The sequence below is a fragment of the Euprymna scolopes genome, chromosome 15 (assembly GCF_053919585.1).
Source record: "Euprymna scolopes isolate OS-2025 chromosome 15, ASM5391958v1, whole genome shotgun sequence".
NCBI classification, from domain to species: domain Eukaryota; kingdom Metazoa; phylum Mollusca; class Cephalopoda; order Sepiida; family Sepiolidae; genus Euprymna; species Euprymna scolopes.
The window spans coordinates 73438665-73462525 of record NC_136496.1 but is presented as its reverse complement, the minus strand read 5'-3'; the positions used below and the strand labels follow the sequence as shown (position 1 = coordinate 73462525).

General features: G+C 32.7%; 2 protein-coding genes across 2 annotated transcripts in view; one reads left to right on the top strand and one right to left on the bottom strand.

The window, feature by feature from the left end:
- Window positions 1-5468, bottom strand: part of LOC145293905 (exportin-T-like) — an 87412-nt gene extending 81944 nt beyond the window's left edge. The window contains exon 1 of the mRNA XM_080140711.1: window positions 4894-5468. Coding sequence (XP_079996837.1) covers window positions 4894-4983 — 90 coding nt within the window. The 5' untranslated portion in view covers window positions 4984-5468. The remainder of the gene's footprint in view (window positions 1-4893) is intronic.
- A 404-nt stretch (window positions 5469-5872) lies between these two features.
- On the top strand, window positions 5873-22490 carry LOC145293906 (large ribosomal subunit protein eL20-like). The gene is made up of 5 exons (XM_080140712.1): window positions 5873-6027; window positions 12720-12899; window positions 15017-15146; window positions 20797-20906; window positions 22342-22490. The coding sequence occupies exons 1-5, from the start codon at window positions 6010-6012 to the stop codon at window positions 22432-22434; spliced, it is 531 nt and encodes a 176-aa protein (XP_079996838.1). The 5' UTR covers window positions 5873-6009; the 3' UTR covers window positions 22435-22490.
- Window positions 22491-23861: the final 1371 nt, after the last annotated feature.

The following is a 23861-nucleotide window of genomic DNA, read 5'->3' as shown; positions in this document are numbered from 1 at the left end:
TTTGAAAGGAGAGCACAACGGAAGGAGATATGAACTAATGTACAAAACTTTTTTAACCTTGTATGAAACTGCATGTTTAGGCCAAGATCAAATTGTAGTATCTGTTCTGGCTACACTTCATTTTTTTTGTTCTCAGTGGAAGAGAAATCCTTCACGACAGACAATTAAACTTTGTTTCTTTTCTCCACATTAAAAAACAGCCCTGGTGTCTAACTCTGCCCTTGTGGGGAGGCAAAGTAAATAGGAACCTGACAAACTTTATTTTCTTAATCCTGTGTGGAAACACAAACTTATTGAACAATGGAGATGTGAAATTATTCAGTTGAACTCATTTTTTTCCTTTTTCGGATATTGACTGGCTTTGACAATATGCCTGAAGACATGTTCTTAATGTTCGTCAAACATTTTATTTCTAAACTCATTATATAAATGGCACTCTTTACTCCAGTAATTTTTCACAGGATATGCAAAGTACCACATACAACTTGGTACATTTTAATATTATAGAGAACATTAGCTTTATTTGATTGAATGCCGAGACCTTAGTTGCTACTTTGAGCATATTTCCAGGCACTTTTATATTATACAAATGAAAAATATTGAATTTCAAGTAAAACAAATGGCACCTACTTGTCAGGTCTCAAATAGCAACATATCCAAAAATTACGAAAGACAATAAAGGTAGAAAAATAATTATCTCTTGGAAAGAAAGAGATCAAGTTAAATCTACCTGTGAAACCAAATCCCTATATTAATAAAATTGCAATCATTTCTTGCACACACGTTTCTTGCCTCATGTCTCTCAATTATGTACTAAAACAAAATTTTTAGAAAGGTAATCTAATCATGAAATCAAATCCACCAGAATGCATTTCCATTTCTTCGTCCGCAAGTTAACCATTTTAGAACCCTGGGATATGGTGGCTCTTTCTCAGGTTATAATGTGGAATACAATGTTTTTCTGGTTCCTGGTTACGGTATTTGCCCCACCTTACAGTGTTATTTAATTATATACGTGTGTATTATATAGTGTACTGTATCTTATCACTAATTTTTAATGCCATAGGATTCTACTGCAGTTGAAAAAAAAAAAAAGAATGCATTACTTTTGGGACTCTTCGACATTTGAAAGTATTTAAACTGGCTTTAAAATTCTTAGAAGCTATTTACATCCAATCTACACATACTATAAGTAGAATTTTCCTGCTCGTCGCTATGCACTTTTTTATGGAAGGTTCTTCAGACAAGGCATGAAGCGATTTATTTAACTAACTTGGCTTGTAACCTTCTAAAGGTGAATAGAGTTAGACCTTTTGTTCTATACGTTTCCTTTCACAATATACGGTCTGTATACTGTGGTTGTGATAAGCTTCCATTTTCTTTGCACTTGCGTCAAGATCTGCACCGTCTTGCTTATCCCTATTCATCAACCTTCCTATGAGGGCCGGATGTGACATAAGATTGAGTTTATATGTGGGGTAGGGCATGAACACTTACAAGGATGCCTAAAACCGGTTTGGAATATATTATGAAAAATGGATGAAGTCAAAAAAAATTAGCTTTTAAAAAAATTGCTAAAAGCAACCATTCATTCTTTATGACGTCATTCATTTTTAAGTAAACACTTAAAACAGAAAAAAAAAAAAAACAATTATCAACAAATGTCAAAGCTCAAATTTAATAACTGAATGGGTCACGGGTCATCTAGTCATTTTATAGACTAAAACGGTATTGACCTTACAAAATTTAGTTTTAGTTCATAATTTTATCATTAACGTAATATTTTTTAAAATCATATTTAACTCAAGAAAAGGAGGCGCTTCTACAGAATTGGGACGCAATTTCGTTGTCGATAAATGGAGTTTTCAGATAAAAAATGTTTTTTTTTTTGTTTTTTTTTTGTCAATTCTAATAAATCACAATGGTAGCTTCCAAAGTATGCAGTCGAAATTACCTGATTATTACAAACCGTCATAATTAAGTAAAAAATATCAAAATCTTTTTCATGGATAATATAACAATTTGTTTTAATAATTTTTGGAACTAACGCATTTTAAGATTTTTGTTCGCATTTTAGGAGAGTTCCGTTCCTTCCACATGTTTAGAATGGCTTTCTAAATTTGTTTGGGAATGTTAAAATGCACAAGTGACTTTTTTGCGGCGCACAGTCTGTGCCTGTGCGCTAGAGTACCAACTTTAAAAAGCTGATTTTTAGGGGTATTCGGGTTTGTTTTGAACGAATATCAGTTTACATTGTCGCCGACAAGTAGTTTTATGATATTAAGACCTTCACCTTCATTAGCCAATGTATCCCCTATTGTTTTCATTGGTCGCCATGTTTGTTTTCGCACGCGCGTATTTAATTTTTGGATTACTGAAATGGTAAACTTTTTTTGGCGGACGTTGGGAATCTGAGCCTTACCTTATAAATGGGTGTGTATTACTGTACGCAGATTTGAAAAAGTTGTCAAAAAAACAAATATATAACAAATATTATCAAAGGCAAGATAAGTTACTTTTCTACCTAACTAGATATAATTTTCATGTTTTTATTCAATTTAACATGTTTATTCAGCTCGAAAAACATAGTATTTACCGATGTATTGGAAAATTCAAGATGGCGTCCGACTCTCTCTTAAACACGGTGTTCGGGAAAAGGTGTTATAAATAATAAACTAGACAAAATACTGTTAGAAATTCGCTCAATATATATTACCGTGACATAGCTTGACATATTCGGTGTTTTTTAATAGTATTTTGTCTAGTTTATTATTTATAACACCTTTTCTCGAACTTACCGTGTTTAAGAGAGAGTCGGCCGCCATTTTGAATTGTCCAATACATCGGTAAACACTGCATGTTTTTCGAGCTGAATAAATATGTTACATTAAATAAAAACACAAAAAATATATCCTGTTTGGATAGAAAAATAACTTATCTTGCCTTTAATAACATTTATTTGTTACTATACACATGACCGTAGGGCAATTTGAATAAACAGCCAGTGAATGTGGTTATAATCCTAACAGATTAAAATTAAAATAATGAGGATATTGCCAAATAAATACAAGTTAAAAAAAAAAGGATAGAAAGTCAATAATGAAGGTGGGGGGTTATTGTTTGTATTTTTAGGGGATAAGGAAGATTGTTAGTCTACAAATTTACCCTCTTTTGTGGACAAACTTGTTAGGGCGTTATGAATAATTAGCAAAGCTAACCAGCGTTACCCGGGAGTCTTTTTACATATGCCTTTTTTGTTTTATCTACTTTTATAAGATTTTGAAATTTAAATTATATTATTGTTCAGTCATTAAATTAATTGAATAATCGGTACTCATGCAGTCAGTGCACTTATTGATCTGTGCTGAAATAATAACATCATTTAAAAAGCCATTCTTAACATGGGGAGAAGAGGGTGTTCTGTTTTGTACCTATTCTGTACTTTAACCTTACAATTGAATAAAAAATATATAAAACTTTAATTAAACTTGGAAATACGATCTAAAAAAAATAGCGCGGATCAATAAGTGCATTTAGCACCGAATAATCACTTGTTACAAACCTTTATAGTAGTTATAGAAGGTTCAAATGGTTCAACCGAGACCGCCATTTTTCGTTCTAACAGCTGACATTACTTTTGCTTCAAAGTAAATAAACTCATTCAAATAACACAAAAAGAGCTTATCCAAGTTACTTAATAAATGGGGGATCTGAACGAGCCCCCCCCCCCCCCCCGCTGTAAAATTCATTCTTTTTCACGTGTTCTTTTTTTTTTTTCAGCGGATTATCGTCGATAAGACTTAATTTTCATATTACCAGGAAAAAAATTGTTAAAGTTTATTCAATGACTTTTAATGTGGGGGATCACTTTTTAATTGTAACGTTTGAATTTAATGCGAGAAAAACTATTTAAAAGTAGCGCGGTACTAAAAATGCATAAGCACCTTTTATTTTTTAGAAAAACATTTGAATGGCGGACCTGGACGAGCTTTCCCTCCTGCAATAAAATTACTTTTTACGTTTTCTTATTTTTTCTGCAAATTTATCGTTGATAACAAACTTAAATTTCATATAAGCAGGATTTTTTAATTTTTTTAAAGTTTATTTTAACGTGAGGGACTACTTTTCAGTTATAACGTTCTAATAAATTGATACCCCACTTCGTGATCAATCAGCACAACTAACTCTCCTTATTAAGGTTTCATGTGTCCACTGTGGTGTAAAATGAAATAATTCAAATGGTGCTAATGCACTTATTGATCCGTGCTTTTTTTTTTAAATCGTATTTCCAAGTTTAATTAAAGTTTTGTTTTTATTCAATTGTAAGGGTAAAGTATCGGTACAAACTCCTCTCCCCATGTTAAGAACGGCTTTTTAAATATTTCAGCACAGATTATTAAGTGCACCACTGCACCAGTCACCACTGCACCAGTACCGCTATTTCATATGATTTTAAAACTTTCAATAGAGAGTGATCAGTGCTGAAATAATAACGTTATTATATAAAACGCTATTCTTAACATGGGAAGGGGAGGACCTATTCTGTAACTTTAACCTTATAATTGAATAAAAAAAAATAAAACCTTAATTAAACCTGAAAATACGATTTAAAAAATAGCGTGGATCACTCTCTGCATTAGCACCCAAATGTCAAAGTATTACTAAGTAATTCGTTTATTTTTACAAGTATAAAAATGGTTGCCTTGTTGAAACTGAAATGCATTCTGGTGGATTTCATTTAATAAATTTTATTTAAATTGGCAATTACAGTTTTGATTTCAACATGTAATCGATTACTAGGAAATAGAAAATGTTTAACATGGAAGTTATGTAGACACGCGTGAAGTTGTTTTATAAATTTTATTTATTAGAAAAGATAAAAATAAAACGTACCTTTTCTTGTGATTTGCCATCAGACAGACAGCCATCCAACGAACTTAAAATTTGGTCGTCCATTGTGATGGGAACGGATACTGTTCCCATCTGGGAACAGTTGGAAATATTGGAAACTATTTTTAATTTGATGCAGACTGGTGGATAAATTTTCGATCAATTTTATTTTTCAACTTTATAATAAATATCTTTTATTATTGTTCCCTATTTTTCTAAACAGGTTTTGTTTGAAAGGGGCACTGGCCATAAAAACTGATTGATAGAATTTTAATTTGTTTTGAAAAGAAACTGTTAGAAAATTTTTTTTTTTTTTTTTTTTGACACGTGAACTACTAAATTTGAAACTTTAATAACAAAACAACTGATGCTGGTTATATTTTGGGGAGAAATAGAAAACAAATAAAACTAAATAACCACCACCGTGGATGAAATAATAATAAAGGACAAAAATAAAGCAGTGTATTATTTTATCACTTAACCAAGTAAAATAGGGCTAAAATAATGACGAAAAAAAAATTGCCGTGAAAAGAAATCTGCTTTTGCCTCGTTAGACACGTGGAGCCAAAACCAGAGATGATGTACGAAATATATATATATATATGTGTGTATATATACATATACATGAATTAGTTTTTTTGTTTTTTTACGTTTACATCAGCGGTGATATGATTTAACTATTTGTATTGTTGCGTCATGGAACTGATAACGCAATTCTACTGTACTCAATCCAAAACATTGGCATCTTCCTTGTTTGTTATTAAATGTTTTCTTTTATAATAAACTCTTAGGACTAGAGTTTTTTCTTTTTTAAGAATAAGCGTATGAAGAAAACCCTTTGAGTAGCGTGGTGGATCTAACACTTCGCGAACTCAAGATCTCGCGTGATTTTGATAGAAACTTTTTTTTTTTTTTTTTTTTTTTTTTTTTTAAATAATTAAATATAAATAGATGAAATAGGATACAATTAGATAATTGCAAAAAAATAAATATGAAACTTATAAAAATAAAAGAATAAACTATCCAAAATATTGTTTCAACATTTCGTTCTCGTTAACATCTCGCAAGATAATCACGTGTTGTCGACGAGATTTCGGCCTTTCTATACCAGCCATCAAGATGAGAGCCCGTGGTGAGGTGAGCTCAACTTACAAACTTTTCATTAATTTCAAGTTATCTTTATTTTAACATTTTGTATTATCTTCTTGCGATAAGTGATCACTTCAGCTGTAAATTCTATCCTGTCTTTGTATTTTATATTTGTTTGATATTGTAATATTTGACGAGTATTTGTCTCGCATACCGAATGAAAATAATCTAAAATGGCGACCACATCCACATGGGGCGCTTTTAAAAGAGAAAATTATAAACTTCGAGATTTTAATCCACTTTTCGCCTGTTTTCTCTCTTTATATATGTTTGATAGTTATTTTCGTATTATAAATAATGTTTAAAGTATGTAATTTTATGATAGTGTAATTACAATATCGTGGTTCCCTTCTGCCATCCATGTGCTAAATTATGTTGGGGAAAAAAAAAAAACTGAAAGTATTTCGCATTCTTTCTAAAGATACAAGCACTTTAGAAATAATTGATTTGCCTTTTTTTTATCGGCACACATAAACAATACTTGACATTTTGCTTTTTTAAATTTCAATCAGTTCAAAATTTTCAGCAATTTTGAAAGGCTTCGAATTACCGTTGAGTAAACACGTGTCTGTACACCATTTATTTAGGACTTCGGGTTTGTATTACAATACAGACATATATAAATAAAATCTTATCAAAGTTACTCTTCTACCTATCTAGAAAAGTTTTTATTGGTTTTGCTCACTTTAAAACGTTTAATCTGTTCCAAAATCATACAGTATTTATCGATTGTGTGTGGGGGGGGGGGCAAATGGCGGCGAACTAACTGTTGACGTAAAGTTTAGGAAAATGAGTAAAAATAAAAAAAATTATGCAAAATGTGCTGTTAAAAATCTACCCAAAATCTTACCGTGGCATCGGATGGCTACAATCGGAATTTTATTTTATATTGTTCATAGTATCATTTCGAACATTTCTGAGTTGTGTGCGTTTTAGAAATCGTCAAAGAGATGTTATATTCCAAAAATCACGTAAATTGTTAAAGTATATTTTTCCGCTAAGAAAATCGGAATTTCCGATTTTTAGCGATTGTGGAATCGTTTGCATTACAAGGCTAATCTCGTAAGTTTGAATTATTGTATACTTATCTGTCGTGTTTTGTTTGTAAGATGGCGACGGCAGGTAATTTCTTTTTTGCTTCATCCTAAAATTTGTTCTTGTTAAAAATGAAACTAAATTTACGCGATTTTACTTTTTTTTTTTTTTTTTTTTTTTTACTTTTTTTGAAGACATTTAAAAAAATGAAAATGTCGAAAAAGTGGGTTTGTATTACTGTACACGTAGATTCTAAAAAGTTGTCAAAAACAAATATATAACAAATAAATGTTATCAAAGGCAAGATAAGTTACTTTTCTACCAAACTGGATATATTTTTTGTGTTTTTATTCAATGTAACATATTTATGCAGCTCGAAAAACAGTGTTTACCGATGTATTGGAAAATTCAAGATGGCGTCTTACCCTCTTTAACACCGTAAGTATAGAAAAAGGTGTTATAAATAAAAAAAAAAAAACTATACAAAATACTATTAAAAACCCGCCGAATATGTCAGCCTATGTCACGGTAACATATATTGAGCGAGTTTTTAACAGTATTTTATCCGGTTTTTTATTTATAACATCTTTTCCCACACTTACCGTGTTAAAGAGAGAATAAGACGCCATCTTGAATTTTCCAATACATCAATCTTGAATTTTCCAATACATCGGTAAACACTGTATGTTTTTCGAGCTGAATAAATATGTTACATTGAATAAAAACACGAAAAATATATCCAGTTTGGTAGAAAAGTAACTTATCTTGCCTTTGATAACATTTATTTGTTTTTTGACAACTTTTTCGAATCTGTGTACAGTAATACAAACCCTAATTAAGAATGTCATTTCATTTTCTGTTAGATTTTTTTTAGGGTAAATTTTCAGATTAGGTCCACCTCCACAATTTTCTTTTAAATGACGACTTTTACATGGTTTTCGACTATGCTGAATACGAAAATCGCGTTGTATTCTTTAGCGGCCATCTTTTTTGCGCGCCATAAACAAATCTACTCATCTGTAACTGACACTGCATCCGCGTAAAAAAGATGGCCGCCGAAGAATGCAATGCATAATAGAACTTTTTATATTTCGATAACTACTTATTTCTGCAAATTTTCAATGCAATTTTCCTATTCTGCATAGTTGAAAACCACTAAAAGTTTAAAAGAAAATTGTGAAGATGGACCTAATCTATAAAAAAAAAAATAAAAAAAAAAATACCAAAAATGTTTCATGAAAAACTTTCCCGTTTTCATTAATTAAATCGAAACATTTCCAATTAAACAATTACGGATATGTTATTTCACTTTTACTTGTTTTCATAGTTCTTTCCGGAAGTTTATCTGGTTCAATTTTATTTCTTTCTGACTTACGGTATAACTGGAAATGTTTTCTCAATCATTAAATCATTTCTCTCCGATAGGCTCATAAGAGTAGTGGTCGATGGACAAAAATCAGAGGCCTGCAGTATTAATGCTGGAGTCCCTCAGGGTTCAATCCTGTGCCCAACTCTCTTTCTGATCTACATCAATGATATCCCTAAACACATGCTTAAATCATTCGTTGACATCTATGCTGATGACACGACCATCTACGGCAACACATCAAAGGCTGTAAATGACAAAGTTCTCTCTGATTCTCTCTCCTCTGATCTCAAGCGCGTGGTTTTCAGTGGAGGAAGAAGTGGCTGGTTACCTTTAATGCATCTAAAACCAAACTCCTATCCTTACATCATCAACGCTCTGATCCCCATCTGGCATCAATTGTGATGGATGGCTCTCGTCTGGGAGAGGCTCCATGTTTTGACAAGCTTCTGGGTTTGACCTTTACTTCTTATCTGAAATGGAACATGTACATCAAATCTGTTGCCAAGGTCGCTGGAAAGATGGTGGGATCCTTCTACCGCTCCAGAAGATATCTCACTACTGATGCAATTCTCTATCTATATAAAAGCCAAGTACGTCCAAGGATGGAATACTGCTGCTAAAAACAGCCTATCCTGCCTTGACAAGTATAAAATAGACTTGGTGGCTTAGTGGGGGATGCCCTTTTCTCTACCTTGCAACCTCTCTCACACAGAAGAGACGTTGAGAGCTTTTCCTTGTTTTATCGTTATTTCCATGGTAGGTGCTCGTCTGAACTCCAATCTCTGGTCCCCCCTCGCCAATCTTTCACGAAAAACACCCGTCTAGCCGAATCCACTGTGAAAAATTTCCCCAACTCTTTATCTATGCCTAAATCAAAACGTGGATTCCATGAACAAAGCTTCTTCCTTAGAACTGCACGCCTGTGGAACTCTGTTCCATCTGCCTGCTTCCCACCTGACTACAACTTGGATGTGTTCAAGGCCAACATTAACAAATTCCTAATGAACTGCCCCCTTAAGTAAACACTTCATCAAATCTCCACACTAACGTAATGTACTTGTGATATCCCTGAGTGGCTTCCGGGCCTTGATAAGTGGTGACCACTGTGTAAAAAAAAAAAAAAAAAAAAACTTCGGCCATAGTTTAAAATACTGATTTCTCCATTTCATTTTAACGGCAGGTGCGTGAAATAAAATGCCGTCTCCAGTTTCGCCAATAAAGTTTACAAGTACCAAAATAAAACTTTTTTTTTTTTTTTTTTTTTTTTTCCCCCTCTTCTCGAATTTTAAAGTTTCTTTCCAACTCGCCAAAAACCTTTAAATGACGGTGGTGCTGAAAACGAATATCACATTTGCATTTGGGGCAGATAAGTAGTTTCCATTATATGAAATTACTTTTTCAAAAAGTAGGGGATCACTTTCCTATATAAATTTAACATAAAATAAGCACCCATTTTTTTAGTCCACCTTTATTTCTTTTTATGAAAACAAATTTAACTGATATTCTTTTTCAGCACCCCTAAAAAACCGGCGCTGGTTATTACTAACAGTTGTTTGGGGCGGATTCAATTATAGAACTTGTGTGGGTTTGAACAGGTACTTCAGTTTAATTAATAGAGATAAACCGAGCAGAAGAACTGTTTAGTTTTTCACAAAAATTTCTGTTTACATTGAGGGAGGTTGTGGTGGCCGTGGCAGCTCCCCTTCCTTCACTGCCCCCAATGTAAACAGAATTTATGAAATATTCAACTCCAGAAGCACTAGCAGTGTCAGAAAATCGCCATTAAAATGCGTGATGCAAACTTGAATTTGCCAAATTTTTAAAAATATCAGGTTTAATGGCAAAATATGCGTTTTTTTTTTTCTTTTTTTTTTTTTTTTTTAGCGGTTTTCTTTAAGAAAGATTTAAAGAAAATCAACGAATTTTAACTTTGTGTGTGTGTATATATAGTAAGTTATAAAATATAGCAATTAAGCTACACTGAATATTCCACGTTTCGCGGAATATTCAATGTAGCTTAATCGCCATAGCTCTACCTACATATTGAGCACTTTTGAAGTTTACGCATAAATTTATATACTTTAAAATATTAATTTTATGTGAGTAAATGAAGTAGTTAAATATATATAAAGCTGAACGTGTGTGTGTGTGTCTGGTCACGAATAGGCTCCTATATGGTTGACTAGTATAGAAAACTGATCGCTTTTTTTTCTTTCTTTTTTTTTATACACGGGCATCACCACATTATCGAGGATAAGGGTTAAAAAAAGTGTACAGTAATTGGACAATATAGTAATCAATTGGGTAAATTTGTTAACTTATATGGAACAGCTCAAGAACTTGTTTACGTTAAACTTGAAGACAACCATATTGTAGTCAGCAGGAAAATGGAAGACAATTCCACAGGTGTACAGTTCTAAGAGAGAAGCTTTGTTCATGGAATTTAGGTTTAGGCACAGATAAAGAGTGGAGGGAATTATTGATAGTGTTTTCAGCTAGACAAGTGTTTCTTGTGAAAGTTTGGTGGGGGGGGGGCAGACTGAAGCTCCGTCGAACATTTTCCACGAAAATAACGATACATCAGAGACAAACTTGCAACATCTCTTCCGTGAGAGAGAGGTTGCAGGGAAGAGAAAAGGACATCTACGAGGCTACAAAGTCTATTTTGAACTCTATCAGGGCAGGACAAGTCCTTTCTAGCAGCTCCTGCCCGGATGTGGCAACAGTATTCCATCTTTGGACGTACCTGGCTCTTATATAGATAAAGAATTGCATCAGCAGTGAGATATCTACTGGATCGATAGAAAGATCCCACCCTTTTTCCAGTGGCCTTGGCAACATATTTGATATACGTGTTCCATTTAAAATCAGGAGTAACGGTCAAGCCCAGAAGCTTGTCAAAACTTGAGGCCTCCTGAAGACGAGAGCCATTCATTTCAATTGATGCCAGATATGGATCAGTGTTGATGATGTAAAGAGAGAAGCTTGGTTTTAGATGCATTAAAAGTAACCAGCCACTCCTTCTCTCCCAGAAACAAATGTGTCAAGGATTTGAGTGTTCATATAGAAACATTGTATTAAATAAAATACGCATCAAGTGCGCTTGAAAGCTAAATTACAATATAGTATTAGGATAATTAACAAATATTTTACTTGTTAGAAATTTCACAAATATATTTCAGGAGAAAAAAACACTGACGATGGAGTATACCTCTGAAATATATTTGTGATAAATTTCAAACAAGTAAGATATTTATTTTCCTAATATTACAGTGTGATTTGGCTTTCAAGCACACTTGATGCGTATTTTATTTAAATTAAGACAATGTTTCTATATGAACTCCTATCCTTGACATTATTCTCGCGTTGCCTATGCACAGTTCAAACATTTTCGAATACAACCGCCAGATACAACGCGCGGCTCTTTACAAACAGCCTTTTCTCTATAACTTTACAACATGGCAACGGTGAAGAAAAGTGGGGGGGGGGGTAAACAAACACACACTGAAGATGAAGTATACCTCTGAAATATATTTGATAAATTTCAAACAAGTAAAATGTTTATTTTCCTAATATTACGTTGTGATTTGGCTTTCAAGCGCACGTGATGCATATTTTATTTTATAAAAGTGTTTTTGTAAACCGCTCATGTAAACTTACTGACAGCTAATTAGCACCCTAAATTGAGATGAAAAAATGCCGAAAACAAATATCAGTTTAAAAAAACTTCATATGAAAAAATTATATGTACAAAGAGGGTGCTTATTTTATGTTAAATTTATATAGGGAAGTGATCCCCCACTTTTTGAACAAAGTAATTTCATATAATGGAAAACTGCTTATCTGCCCCAAATGTAAATGTGATATTTGTTTTCAGCACAACCGTCATTTAAAGGTTTTTGGCGAGTTGGAAAGAAACTTGACATTGACGTTTTTTTTTGTTTTTTTTTTTTTTGTTTGTTTTTTTTTTGTTTTGTTTTTTTTAATTTACCACCTTCAAATCTTGCAGCCAAGTGAAAGTATGAAAGAATATTTTAAATAGCCATCCATTTTAAAACTATGCGGATTGATTAAAAAAAAAAACATTTTACTGCATTTGGCAACGGTTATATTTGTTCTAATTTCTACTACATAATTTCCGTAATTTGAATAGTTTAAAAGAAAGTGTCTTTTGTACCTCTGTTGTGTAAAACTTAAGCCATTAACCTTGTTTCAAAATCGTTTTTTTATATATAATCTATGTCTTAAATGTTTTTGTAATTCTTTATTTTTTCAGTTGAAAGAATACAAAGTGATTGGCCGTGAGTTGCCCACAGAAAAATGTCCAAAGCCCCCACTCTTTCAGATGAGGATCTTTGCCTCCGAGACCTGCAGTGCAAAGTCTCGTTTCTGGTACTTTGCCAGTCAGCTGAGGAAATTGAAGAAAACAAGGGGAGAGATTGTCTGTTGTCACAGAGTAAGTATGAGAGACCACAGGTTCACCTTTTTATTCTTCAAACAAATAATTTGATATTGGTTGATTTTAAATTATGGGAATTTACAAAATTGCTGCATAACATTAAAACCTTTACATTAACTCTGGTCCAGAAATGAAATCAGACTCTGTACAAAAATCTCAAGCTCTTGTAATCACCATTTTCCTATACGGACGCAAAACCTGGCCAGTACGAGTTTGTAACCCATGCAGACTGATCACCAATGTGTACACCACATCCTTAGTGTTTGCTGGCACCAATTTGTCCCAAACGTCACCACCCATTTGCGCTGCTGGATACCATCCCTCAAACAGACCCTCCTTTCGAGATGTCTCCTATGGTTTGGTCACACTCTGCCAGCAATCAGATCACCAAATGAATCACCTATGTAAAATGTTCTTTCAGATCACTGCTGGTCCAAAGCACCTCTGATGTACAAATCTATCATTAGGACTGAGTAAATGGATGAAAGACCAATCAAGTTGTCGAGGATTTGGTTCTCTTCAAAGTTTTCCTTTGAGTAGCTAGTGTTTGGTCGACAAAATTCCATTCAGTAAAGAGGGCCCCAGCCTATTCTCAAACGCTAACGTCATTTTTGTGACAGCTCCGAATACAAGTGCCAAGTAGGACACATTTGGTAAGCATAACTGGTGCAGTGGGATGAACCAAGCATCTGTTTAAAGTACCTAATGCAACATCTATGAAATTCCAGAAGGGTGTCTGTTGACAGTGAGGCTTCGTTCGAAATCTACGGAATACCCATGTTTAAAGTACCAATGTTTAACATAGAAAGATTTCTATTTATGACCTAAGTAACCAAAGAAATTTTCTTTGTCATCCACTTAGCATAGTTATAAGTTTTTAATTTCTTCAAAATATTTTATTATTGAGTAAATGTATTGTGAAAAACTCGAGTTAGCATCTGTACTTGTTATGAAATGAACTCCTTTTTGTTTGTGCATTTTTTTTTTTAAATAGCTTGTGTTAAATTTAAAATTAGTTTAGTTATCTCCATTGCTGATTTTTATTTTTTAAGTGATTATTTAAAAAATGTTGTTAGTGATTTTTAGACAGGACAATTTTTAAAATCAGTTGTAGCTTAGTCTAATCTTATTGCTAATAACTTGATATAACAAATTGACTAGTTGTGAGCAAAGTTTGTCAGCTTAAATAGACTTTAAAAACCAAATATACACCGTTAGATCCTTAATCTATTTTTGCTGTCAGATTTATGTTGAACTAGTAGTTCAGCCCGGCTTTTCTCTAGCCCTATGTACTGTTCATAACTTTATGTGCATATATATATATATATATATATATATATATATATATATATATATATATATATATATATATATATATAAAATTAAAGTTTCTCATGTCTAGGTAACCTACATCTAAAATTTCAAATTGGAAAAGTAGTTTGATAGTCTGCAAAAGTCAACTCTTTCAACTCTGACTTCTTGGAAGCCAAATTTTCGCCCACAAACTGATTAAAAGGCTTGCTGCATGTCTGAATACCTTTATGTAAAATTTCAAATATTTAGACTCAAAATTGGCTGAATAGTTTGCTTAGAGATTGCAAATTTTGTTAACTTTGGCCTTAATTTTAACCCCATAACATTTGTTTTGGGCTTGAATCAAATTAAAAAGTTTGATCCTTGTCTAAGTAAACTACGTCTAAAATTTCAAGTGTTTAGACCCAAAATTAGCTGAGAAGTTTGAGTTTTTAAAGGTAAAATCGTTGAACTTTTACCCCTTGACAGCCAAATTTCTGGCTGAAAACCGATTAAAAAGATTTTCCCAAATCTCAATGCCCCTCAATTCAAATCTTGAGTCTGTAGACTGAAAATTGACATAGGAGCTTGGTAGGAAAACATAGATACAGGCAATTTAACTTTTATAGATGTATATGGGAGCCAAAATGCTGGTTGAATTCTCAATCACCATTTTATATTTACATACAATTACTGTCCGATTAATCTTGGGAGTTACGGAACTGAGCCAATTTACACATTTCTCTAAAAGTTTGTAGCAAACTACCTTCAAGTGTTTCTATGATTTCCTTCAGCTGATGAAAATTAATCTTTAATTTCAGATCTTTGAGAGGAAACCCGGCACAATTAAGAATTATGGTATTTGGCTGCGCTACCAATCTCGTAGTGGAATCCACAATATGTACAAGGAATATCGTGATTTGTCTGCTGCTGGTGGTGTCACTCAGTGCTGTAAGTTTTATTGAAATTTGGATATTTGTACTAGTTCATTTGTGTAAATATAGGAAAATGTGTTTGTAAATATTTTTTTCTCCATTCAATGCAACCTTTCCAAGATAAAAGGTTGATGTTTGGCTAAATTCCAGTGACAAAGGTTTTTAAGGTTTATTTTTCTTTCAGGATCATTCTTTAAAATGTACCAAAGTTTTTAATTTTAAAGATTGGTTAAAATCTTCGTCAATGAAATTTAGCCTAATATTACTTATATTTTTTATTTCATGAAAATTCACTTTTCTCCATAATTTGGCGAATGAATTCCTATTTATGTTCTCGCACAAGTTTTTTCAATTTAAAAGTGAAAGCCATGTTTGCAAATCTCTTCAGATTCTTTTGTTGCTCTTCAGATTGTGCACAATCACCGTTTACGCAGCAACTTTTCTAGTTGTCTGTGTCAGAAATTTTGTGCTACAGCAAATAAGTCTGTCGCCTCTCATAAGTTTATTTATATTTATGAGACCGAATCAAGATTTTGACATTATTTCACAATTCGTTGTCGTTTAATATATTTCTTCTATATATAATACAAAATCAAAGTATTTTTGCTTGTACAAGTATTTTATTGACACTAGTTTTTCTCTAAAAGAAAAAATCTTAATTATGATTCAACATGGTTACACTACTAACCAATAACTAATGTGGGTTTTGCAGATATCAGTTGATTTTATTCATTACCATAAATTCCATAATTTCTAGAAGAGTTACTTTTTCAAATGATTTTTATTTACAGGTGGTAGGATGATATTCATTTTCTCAACACGACTGGAAACTTATATATTTGCCACTTTTTTTTTTTTTTTTTTTCACATCTTTACTTTCTTCCATATATTTAATATTCACTTTTACAACTACGCTATGTATAAAAACAAAAAAGAAAAGAATAGCCTCATTGTAGGCGTCTGGTAGTGGCCCGGAATTTTATGTAAACTTATTAAAATTATAAAAACAAACACTACAACATTCAATGTTATTGCATTATGAAAGTGGCAGTAGTTGAGCACTTCCATTTTAACATTTGTAGGTTTCAGAAACTAAGCATCAAAATTATTTCAGACGGATGCTACATTTATGCACCCATCAGTTAATAAGTATTCATGCACAATAAGGATTGTGCTAAAATGTTAGAAACCTATAACTATTTTGTTTTTAATGCAAACAACGAAGTGACTATTCGCAGCCGGCTGCGGCTATTCTAAAATGCTATTCGCAGCAGGCCGGCGGCGAAACCGGAAGTTGTCGAGAGAAACTCGCTTAGACATTTTGTAAACATTGTTTTTAAAAAATAAAAAATAATACTTCTATTATGTTTTAAACGACTGTAATAGTTTATTTTGGAAGTATATTTCATAAGGAAAATAAACAACCCACTTTAAAAACAGAAATTACGAGTTTTATATATTTTATTCGCAGTTTTTTGTTGGGGGTGTCAAAAATTCCGCCTAAAATTCTGATACACCTAGCGGGCGGGCAACGAAGCCTGTAAAATGGCGACAGGTAGAGGGGTTAATACCATCTAAACGGTAAATTTGCTGTGGGGTTGATTATCAGATTCGTTGTCAGCGACCCGAAAACCTGTGTAAGAAGGCAGGACTAAAGTGATCGGTGTTATGAAAGAATTGTAATATCGCGGTTCAAAAATATCAGTAAATACGCTAATTTTATTAAAAATAAACTTTGCCAAAAAACGCAAATTATTTACTAAAAACAAAAATATTTTGCAACTGAGCAAGTGATAAGCCACGCCCATGCCGTTCTCTGCATGAGTACCCCAAATTCTCCGCTGTGTTAGTAATGAAAAACTAAAACAAATAATTAAAATGAAAAGACATGTTAAATTCTCCGCTCAAAATAAAAAATGGGAGAGAGAAAAATTAAATTCGCCACTGTGTTGGTAATTAAAAATTAAAACAACTTATTTTTTACTTGTAAACTGGTTTATTAATTGTAGAAAACAAAAATAAACGGGAGAAAAAAGCAGCTCAAAATGAAAGAAATTGTTAAATTCTATTACAAAAGAAAACAAATTATTTTTACAATTCTAGCCAAGAATTTACTTAAGATTTGTCTGACGTCACTTCCGGTCAGCTGATGCGACCGGCTGCGAATAGCATTTTAGAATAGCCGCAGCCGGCTGCGAATATCAACGGCCGCAAACAATATATCATAATGGTAAATTTAACTTGCCAATGCTATGAAATAATACTAACCATCTTAAAAGAGCAATGGGAATTTGTGTATTGTTGTCATGGGAGAACTGTTTTTAGTTTCAGTTTGATGAGTTTGTTTCCGTAGATGACCAGGAGAATCAAAAACCTGAAGTCTTTTCTGTTTTTTTTTTTTACACATTTGTTGAATTAAAATAAAATTTCTAATACAAAATACAGTAGAACTTATCATGTGAAATACAATGTTTTTCACGGGGCCCCTGCTTATGATATTTGCCATACAATGTTATTTTATTATATACATGTGTATTATATATTAGACTGTATTTTGTTAATTTTTATTATGTACTGTATAAAATTTTGCAAAGGCCCCGCCATACGGCGATTTCACCAACCCCAGAATGGATTAATGCCATATCCCCAAGGTTTTACTGTAGTTTATTAATGTGTGCAAGTTACACAACAAATAATAAAAATGAAATAATCCATTGTTTTGAACAGGCATTATTGGAATGTGACTTTTGAGAAATTTCTTTATCAAATTTTGAATTTTCATATCAATGACAAATTCTGAAATTTTCATAAAATCATTTTATGCTGTTCTCCTGACATTGTCTCTCTCTGGTGTGCACTCTTCCAACTGAAACCAAACATTCTCATGTGATGGTAATGCTGGGCAATGACCACCATGGATGGCAGTGCTCACCTCTGTCAGGAAGTGACATCACATTTTCAAGTTAAAAAATAAAAATGTATTTCAGATATGGTACATATTTTTATATGTGCTAGATTCATGTGCTTATCAGCTAATAAATGGATAGTTGTGCACAATACAGACTGTGCTAAAATATGATAGCAAAACCCATTCTTAACATGGGTGAGACCTTTTTGTAACTCCACTATATTTTGAACTAATATTTTACCAAATCTGGTCTGGCTTTGTTATACTTCAACTCGACAACACCGGTTCCTGCTAGTATAAGATAAATGTGGCATATCTTTATTGCAGTTTTATCGACCCCCCCCCCCCCCATCAATTCATTAATAAAGTTAATATATTTGAATACAAACAGGATTTTTTCTATCTATCTATCTCTCTCTCTCTCTCTCTCTCTCTCTCTCTCTCTCTCTCTCTGCACAAACACCGTTTACACAGCAACTTTTGGTTGTTTGTGTCAGAAATTTTGTGCCACAGCAAATGAGTCTGTCGCCTCTCATAAGTTTATTTATATTTATGAGACCGAATCAAGATTCAGACATTTCGTTAGCTTTTTTTGTTCATCTCAAAGAATATATAATACAGGGATGTAAAGTCTTAACTTATTAGGCTCTTTCAGTGAGGATTAATTTTGTTTGTGAATTTAACACTGGTTCCCATTTAAAGGCCATTCTAGCATTTTAACTATTTTCCGATCTTGCACAGTTAATATATTAACCTTAGCAACATAACTAAAAAGACAACACAGCCTTCTAATAATGTTTTCAAATAATTTTGCTAATCACCTAGTGCCTTTTTGGCTAATTATTGTTTAGTTGGATCAGGGTCCAAAGTGTATATATGTGTTGTGGGGTTTTTTTTTTACTAACATTTCAGAAAAAAATTAATTTAATTTTTTTTTTTTTTTTTTCCTCTGTAGTTTGATAAAAGAAATACTCAAATCAAGTTAAATATTTCAATTGAATTAATATTTCTGACACTAGGTTAATTTTTAACTTGGTATAATTTGTTTCTAAAATCAACAGTAAATTAAATTTTTTAATTGTTTCAATTGGTTTTTTCTAATAGGTTCTTTTATACTTAATCTGCAACTTTTTTTAGTCATTTTTCCTAAACCCATTTGCTTAAATTTGTATACATTTTAATTTTAGAGTATATTTTTCACGATCACCGTTTATGCAGCAACTTTCCTTTAAGTTGCTGCGTCAGAAGTTTTGTGCTACAGAAAATAAAGTCTGTCGCCTCTCATAAGTTAGTTAATATTTATGAGACCGAATCAAGATTATAACATCGCCTTTTAGAGTATACTAGTGGGGGTTGCCCGGGTGTTTGTACATGTAAAAGAAAAAACCAGTTTTGAACCCAAAAGCGTGAAAGAAAATGTGAGATCTTACCGTGATGCTTACGGGGTGATAGGAAATGAAAAGCGCTTAAATTTAGCGATGATCAATGAAAAAAATTGATTTGCAGAAATGACCGTTTCATTTCTCCACGATGTTGGGGAAAAACCAGCTCCCTACAAAAAAGGAGTGTCCAAATGAATAGCAATTGTCTGATATGAGGGGTTTCCCCCCAGATTGATCTGGACGTTCCGACACGAAAGCCAAGGAAGCTGCCTTCACTTTCTATTCAGTTTTGCTTTTATACGAAAAAGCCAAACAAACACGCGAGAGGAAGGAATAGTGTGAATTTTATAAAAGCTGGTGTAAGTGAATGTAGATATGACATGCGTTCGCAAATCGTAAATATTATAATCTGGGGAGTGTATAAAAAGTTCTAAAGAATAGTAAAAAAAAAAAAAAAAAAAAAAAAGGCCTTTGCTGGACATACGAAAACGTGCGGCCATTTTGTCTGTGTGTGTATGTATGGGGTGGAGAGGGCTCCCGTAAGCCGTGGTGAAGGCAACCTTTCTAGGAGAAGCAAATCTCTGATTTAAAAAAAAAAAAAAAAAAACCCATTAAGCTGGTGTACAGTTTAACTTGTTGCTGGATCTCAAGATTTGGAACCGAGAGAGACACACTTCGCTGTCGTACAAAGCTAAGACTCTGTAACATCTGTGTATAGATACTCCTTCAGGCATTTGTCTATAAAAATGGTCCTGTGGTGATGGGAGTCATTTTTGGGCTCATGGACTATAAGTGTCTGAGGGAGTGGCACTCGTCTGACAAGACGTTGCAATCATCACACACACAATACAGATTTATGTGCATCATCTCTATTCTGAAAGTTCTTCGAAGTTTATCTGAATTCATCAACAAGTTAACTTACATCTATTCACTGGATTAGTTAATCTCAAAGTATATATGGATAAAAGAAAATGTATGGATTTATACTAATCTGAACATTCAACCTTTTTAACAATTAACATTTTTTTTTTTAACTGCAAATGTAGAATTCTAGTGCTCTTACTGTATTGTCTCATAAAAATCTGTTTTGCTGTATTGAAATTTTTCAAAATAACGTCCATTTAATGTTTTTCATGTTTGTATTAAAAAAAATAGGTTTGCTTCTGAAATTGAATCAAGATTATAACTATTTTGAATTCATTCTAGTGTTGGCAGGGGTATGTTATGTAATTTCACTTCTGCAGTGTATCCTTCCACCAGAAGAGTGTTTGAAATATAGTGCAATGCCTTTACTACTTCAGTTTCATTGTTCATTCGTTTCGCTTCTAATTTTCATTAGATGTGTTTAAATGGTGTTAACCTCTTTCATTTTATAGATCGCGATATGGGAGCTAGACATCGTGCCAGACCTTCATCTATCCAGATCATCAGAGTGGAGACTGTAGTACCGAAGAAATGTAGACGTGCTTACATTAAGCAGTTCCATGTACGTTTCTATTTTATTTTTTTTATATTTATTGCACAATCACCGTTTACGCAGGAACTTTTCTAGTTGCCTGTGTCAGAAATTTTGTGCAACAGCAAATAAGTCTGTCGCCTCTCATAAGTTTATTTATATTTATGAGACCGAATCAAGATTTTGACATTCATTTTATAAATAAATACAAGGTTTTTTGGGGGGAGGGGGGTATCGTTCCACTACAGGGCTCTACATTGCGAGTGAAACAGTCGCATTTGCGAGTGATTTTTCAAAGTGGCGACTAGAAATAATGAAACACTTATCTTTTGGCGATTGTATTTCTTTCACTGACAATCTTTTCAACCTTTTTTTATTATTATTTAAAGCAAACGATCAAAATTATTTAAACAAAAGTTTAATAGAACTTTTTTTTTTTCCTTAACGAACGCTGTTAAAAAAATATCTGAACAAATTAGAATGTTTTATACACCTTCAAGTATCAGCATAAAATTTGTTGTATATTTATGACACTTTAAAAAAAAATGCAGAAAAATCTTTGATATACATGCTCGTCACAGAACAAAGCTGTCATATTCTAAAAATCATGTGGGTTTGTCTAGTAACTTTTCTATTTGACTAGTAAACGAAAATATTTAGTTGTCAAGGGTCAATTAAAGATAAATTTGTCCATAGTGCCCTGCACTATCAAAACTGCTCACTGTTATTTAAATCAATAATACAACATAATCTTTTGAAATACTATGAGAGCAAAGACCCAAAAGCAGCTATTAGTATCTTTTTAATTTGCATAACTTTCTTTCAATAGATTATAATAAACTAGAACATCTATGACACATTGGGTAGAATATATTACTAAGACAATATTTTGTAAATAGCTGACTTAATGAAGGCGGGGGAAAGAAAAAAAAAATGAAACCCTTAATCAGAGGAAGTTTCTTTTATTTGTAATGTAAACCAATTTTATTTATCCTTTTATTTATGCATTTGTTTTCTATGTTGGAATATTTTTCAATAAAAATAAAATGAGAAAAAGAATGCTTCATAAATTACTGACTACGTACTTATAATTTTTTTAAACCAAACATGCGCTGATCTTAGTTTTATATTTATATAGATTAATGATTAATTTTATTTTGTAATTTTGTCTTATATATATGAAATGGTTTTGTCCACTGCATATTGGTTAATTTTCCAGGGATTTTAATTTAAAATTGAAATACTTTTATTTAAAAGTTGTGTAATGTAAATTGTACATAAATCTTGGATTCAGTGAGATTGAAAATAAAAACTTTAGATGATTTCACTTAAAAGAAAATATTAAATTTAAGTTGTTGCTCCTTTAAAACCCTGTAATTGCTTATACTGAAACTAAGTTGTGTAACTCATTTAGTATTAAAATGTCTTGCTTTGTAAGTAAAACTTTTCTTTCTTTCTTTCTCAGGATGCTAAAATCAAGTTCCCTCTTCCTCATCGTGTAAACAAAAGTTTGCACAATCCAAGATTCACCACCAGACGGCCATACACCAACTTCTAAATCTATTGTTCTCAAAGTTCTGGAAACTGGTTACCAAATAAATGGACCGAATGAAATTTTTTGTTTTTGTGTTATCTTTAATGTGGCAGATGAATAACTTTTTTCCATATTAGCACAGGTCACTTTTGTGCAGCAGTTGCTAAGTGCAATCTACGGAATATAGATGTTATGTTTTTCTCCAAGTTGGTTCAGTTATTCACCGGATGAAAAATGGTTGAGAGTTTGCTGAAACAGGTTTTTGTGAAAGATAAGATCCTAAATGACAAGGAGCTGATCTTCATCCTCTATTGCATCAACTATCATAACCTTAGGCTTGCTGTCCAAGTAATGTAACTGCTCGTTCACATGCATGAGGTGGTGAGCATCAATAAGATGCTATTAGGATGCCATTTGCATCCTAACTGCAGGAAAAATACTTTGATCCATAGAATACTTGCATACATGCCTTTTCTATGCCTGTACACAAATTGTCATAATAGTTGGTCTATTAGGGTTCTGTACTTGGTTCATGTCTCTATATTATGGTTATGGAGGCATTATCAAGTGAGGTCTGTTGGTGTCATTTGGGAGCTTCCGTATGCAGACTGTCTTATCACAGATTCCATGGAGAAATATGACTCCATGTTGTTGGCATGAAGAGCAAAGTAGTAGGTCAACAAAGTGCAGGTAAAAAATTTCTTGTGTTGGTCTTCACCTTGCAAAACACTAGTTTACTTCCCTGCATTGTTAACCAAGGTGTAAACTATGGGTTCATTAGAAGTGTAGTAGTATTGGTCAAACGGTTGCATTTATGGGTATAACTGCCCCCCCACCCACCCACCCACTTGATTTAATAGATCCCAAGCACTTCTGACTTAACATATTTTTAAAATGCCATCCTCTATCAGAACCTTGCTATTGATGGATTTTGGGTGCCTTTTTTGTCTCTGGTGATTTGGCCCATGTCTCTTGCATCAACTCCATCACATCTGGATCCCAGCAAGGAGGGTTCATGGAAGACTGAATTAAAGACCTTAATATTAAGCCCTTTGTTATAGTTAACTCTGTATAGTGTTTCGACTTCATCAATTATTTAAAATGCTTTTCCTCTATTAGCATTGTCATAATATTCAGTTTTAACATTTTGCATTCTTTTAGACTGCATGTAGTAAATATAGATTTTAGGATCTTACATTGGCTTCATGATCTGAAGTCCAAATAAGCAAGATCTGTCAAATAGACTTTTAAGATTTTTAGCTAGTTAACATGATTACATTTATAGCAGTCTTTCTAATTTTTTTCCTTTTCTAAAAAGTTCAGCGTTCTCTGAATTTTTGTACAAAAAATATTGTTTCCATAATAATCTACAAATATATAAACACTTGTGTGTATGTAATAGTGTCAAAGTACATACTTATAGCAAGTGAGCTCCAGACATTTGTTTCTTT

Coding starts and splice junctions, on each gene's coding strand:
- LOC145293906 (XM_080140712.1), top strand. Junction 15,147..20,796: donor TGGTGGTGTCACTCAGTGCT/GTAAGTTTTATT, acceptor TTCATTTTATAG/ATCGCGATATGGGAGCTAGA. Junction 20,907..22,341: donor CTTACATTAAGCAGTTCCAT/GTACGTTTCTAT, acceptor TTTCTTTCTCAG/GATGCTAAAATCAAGTTCCC.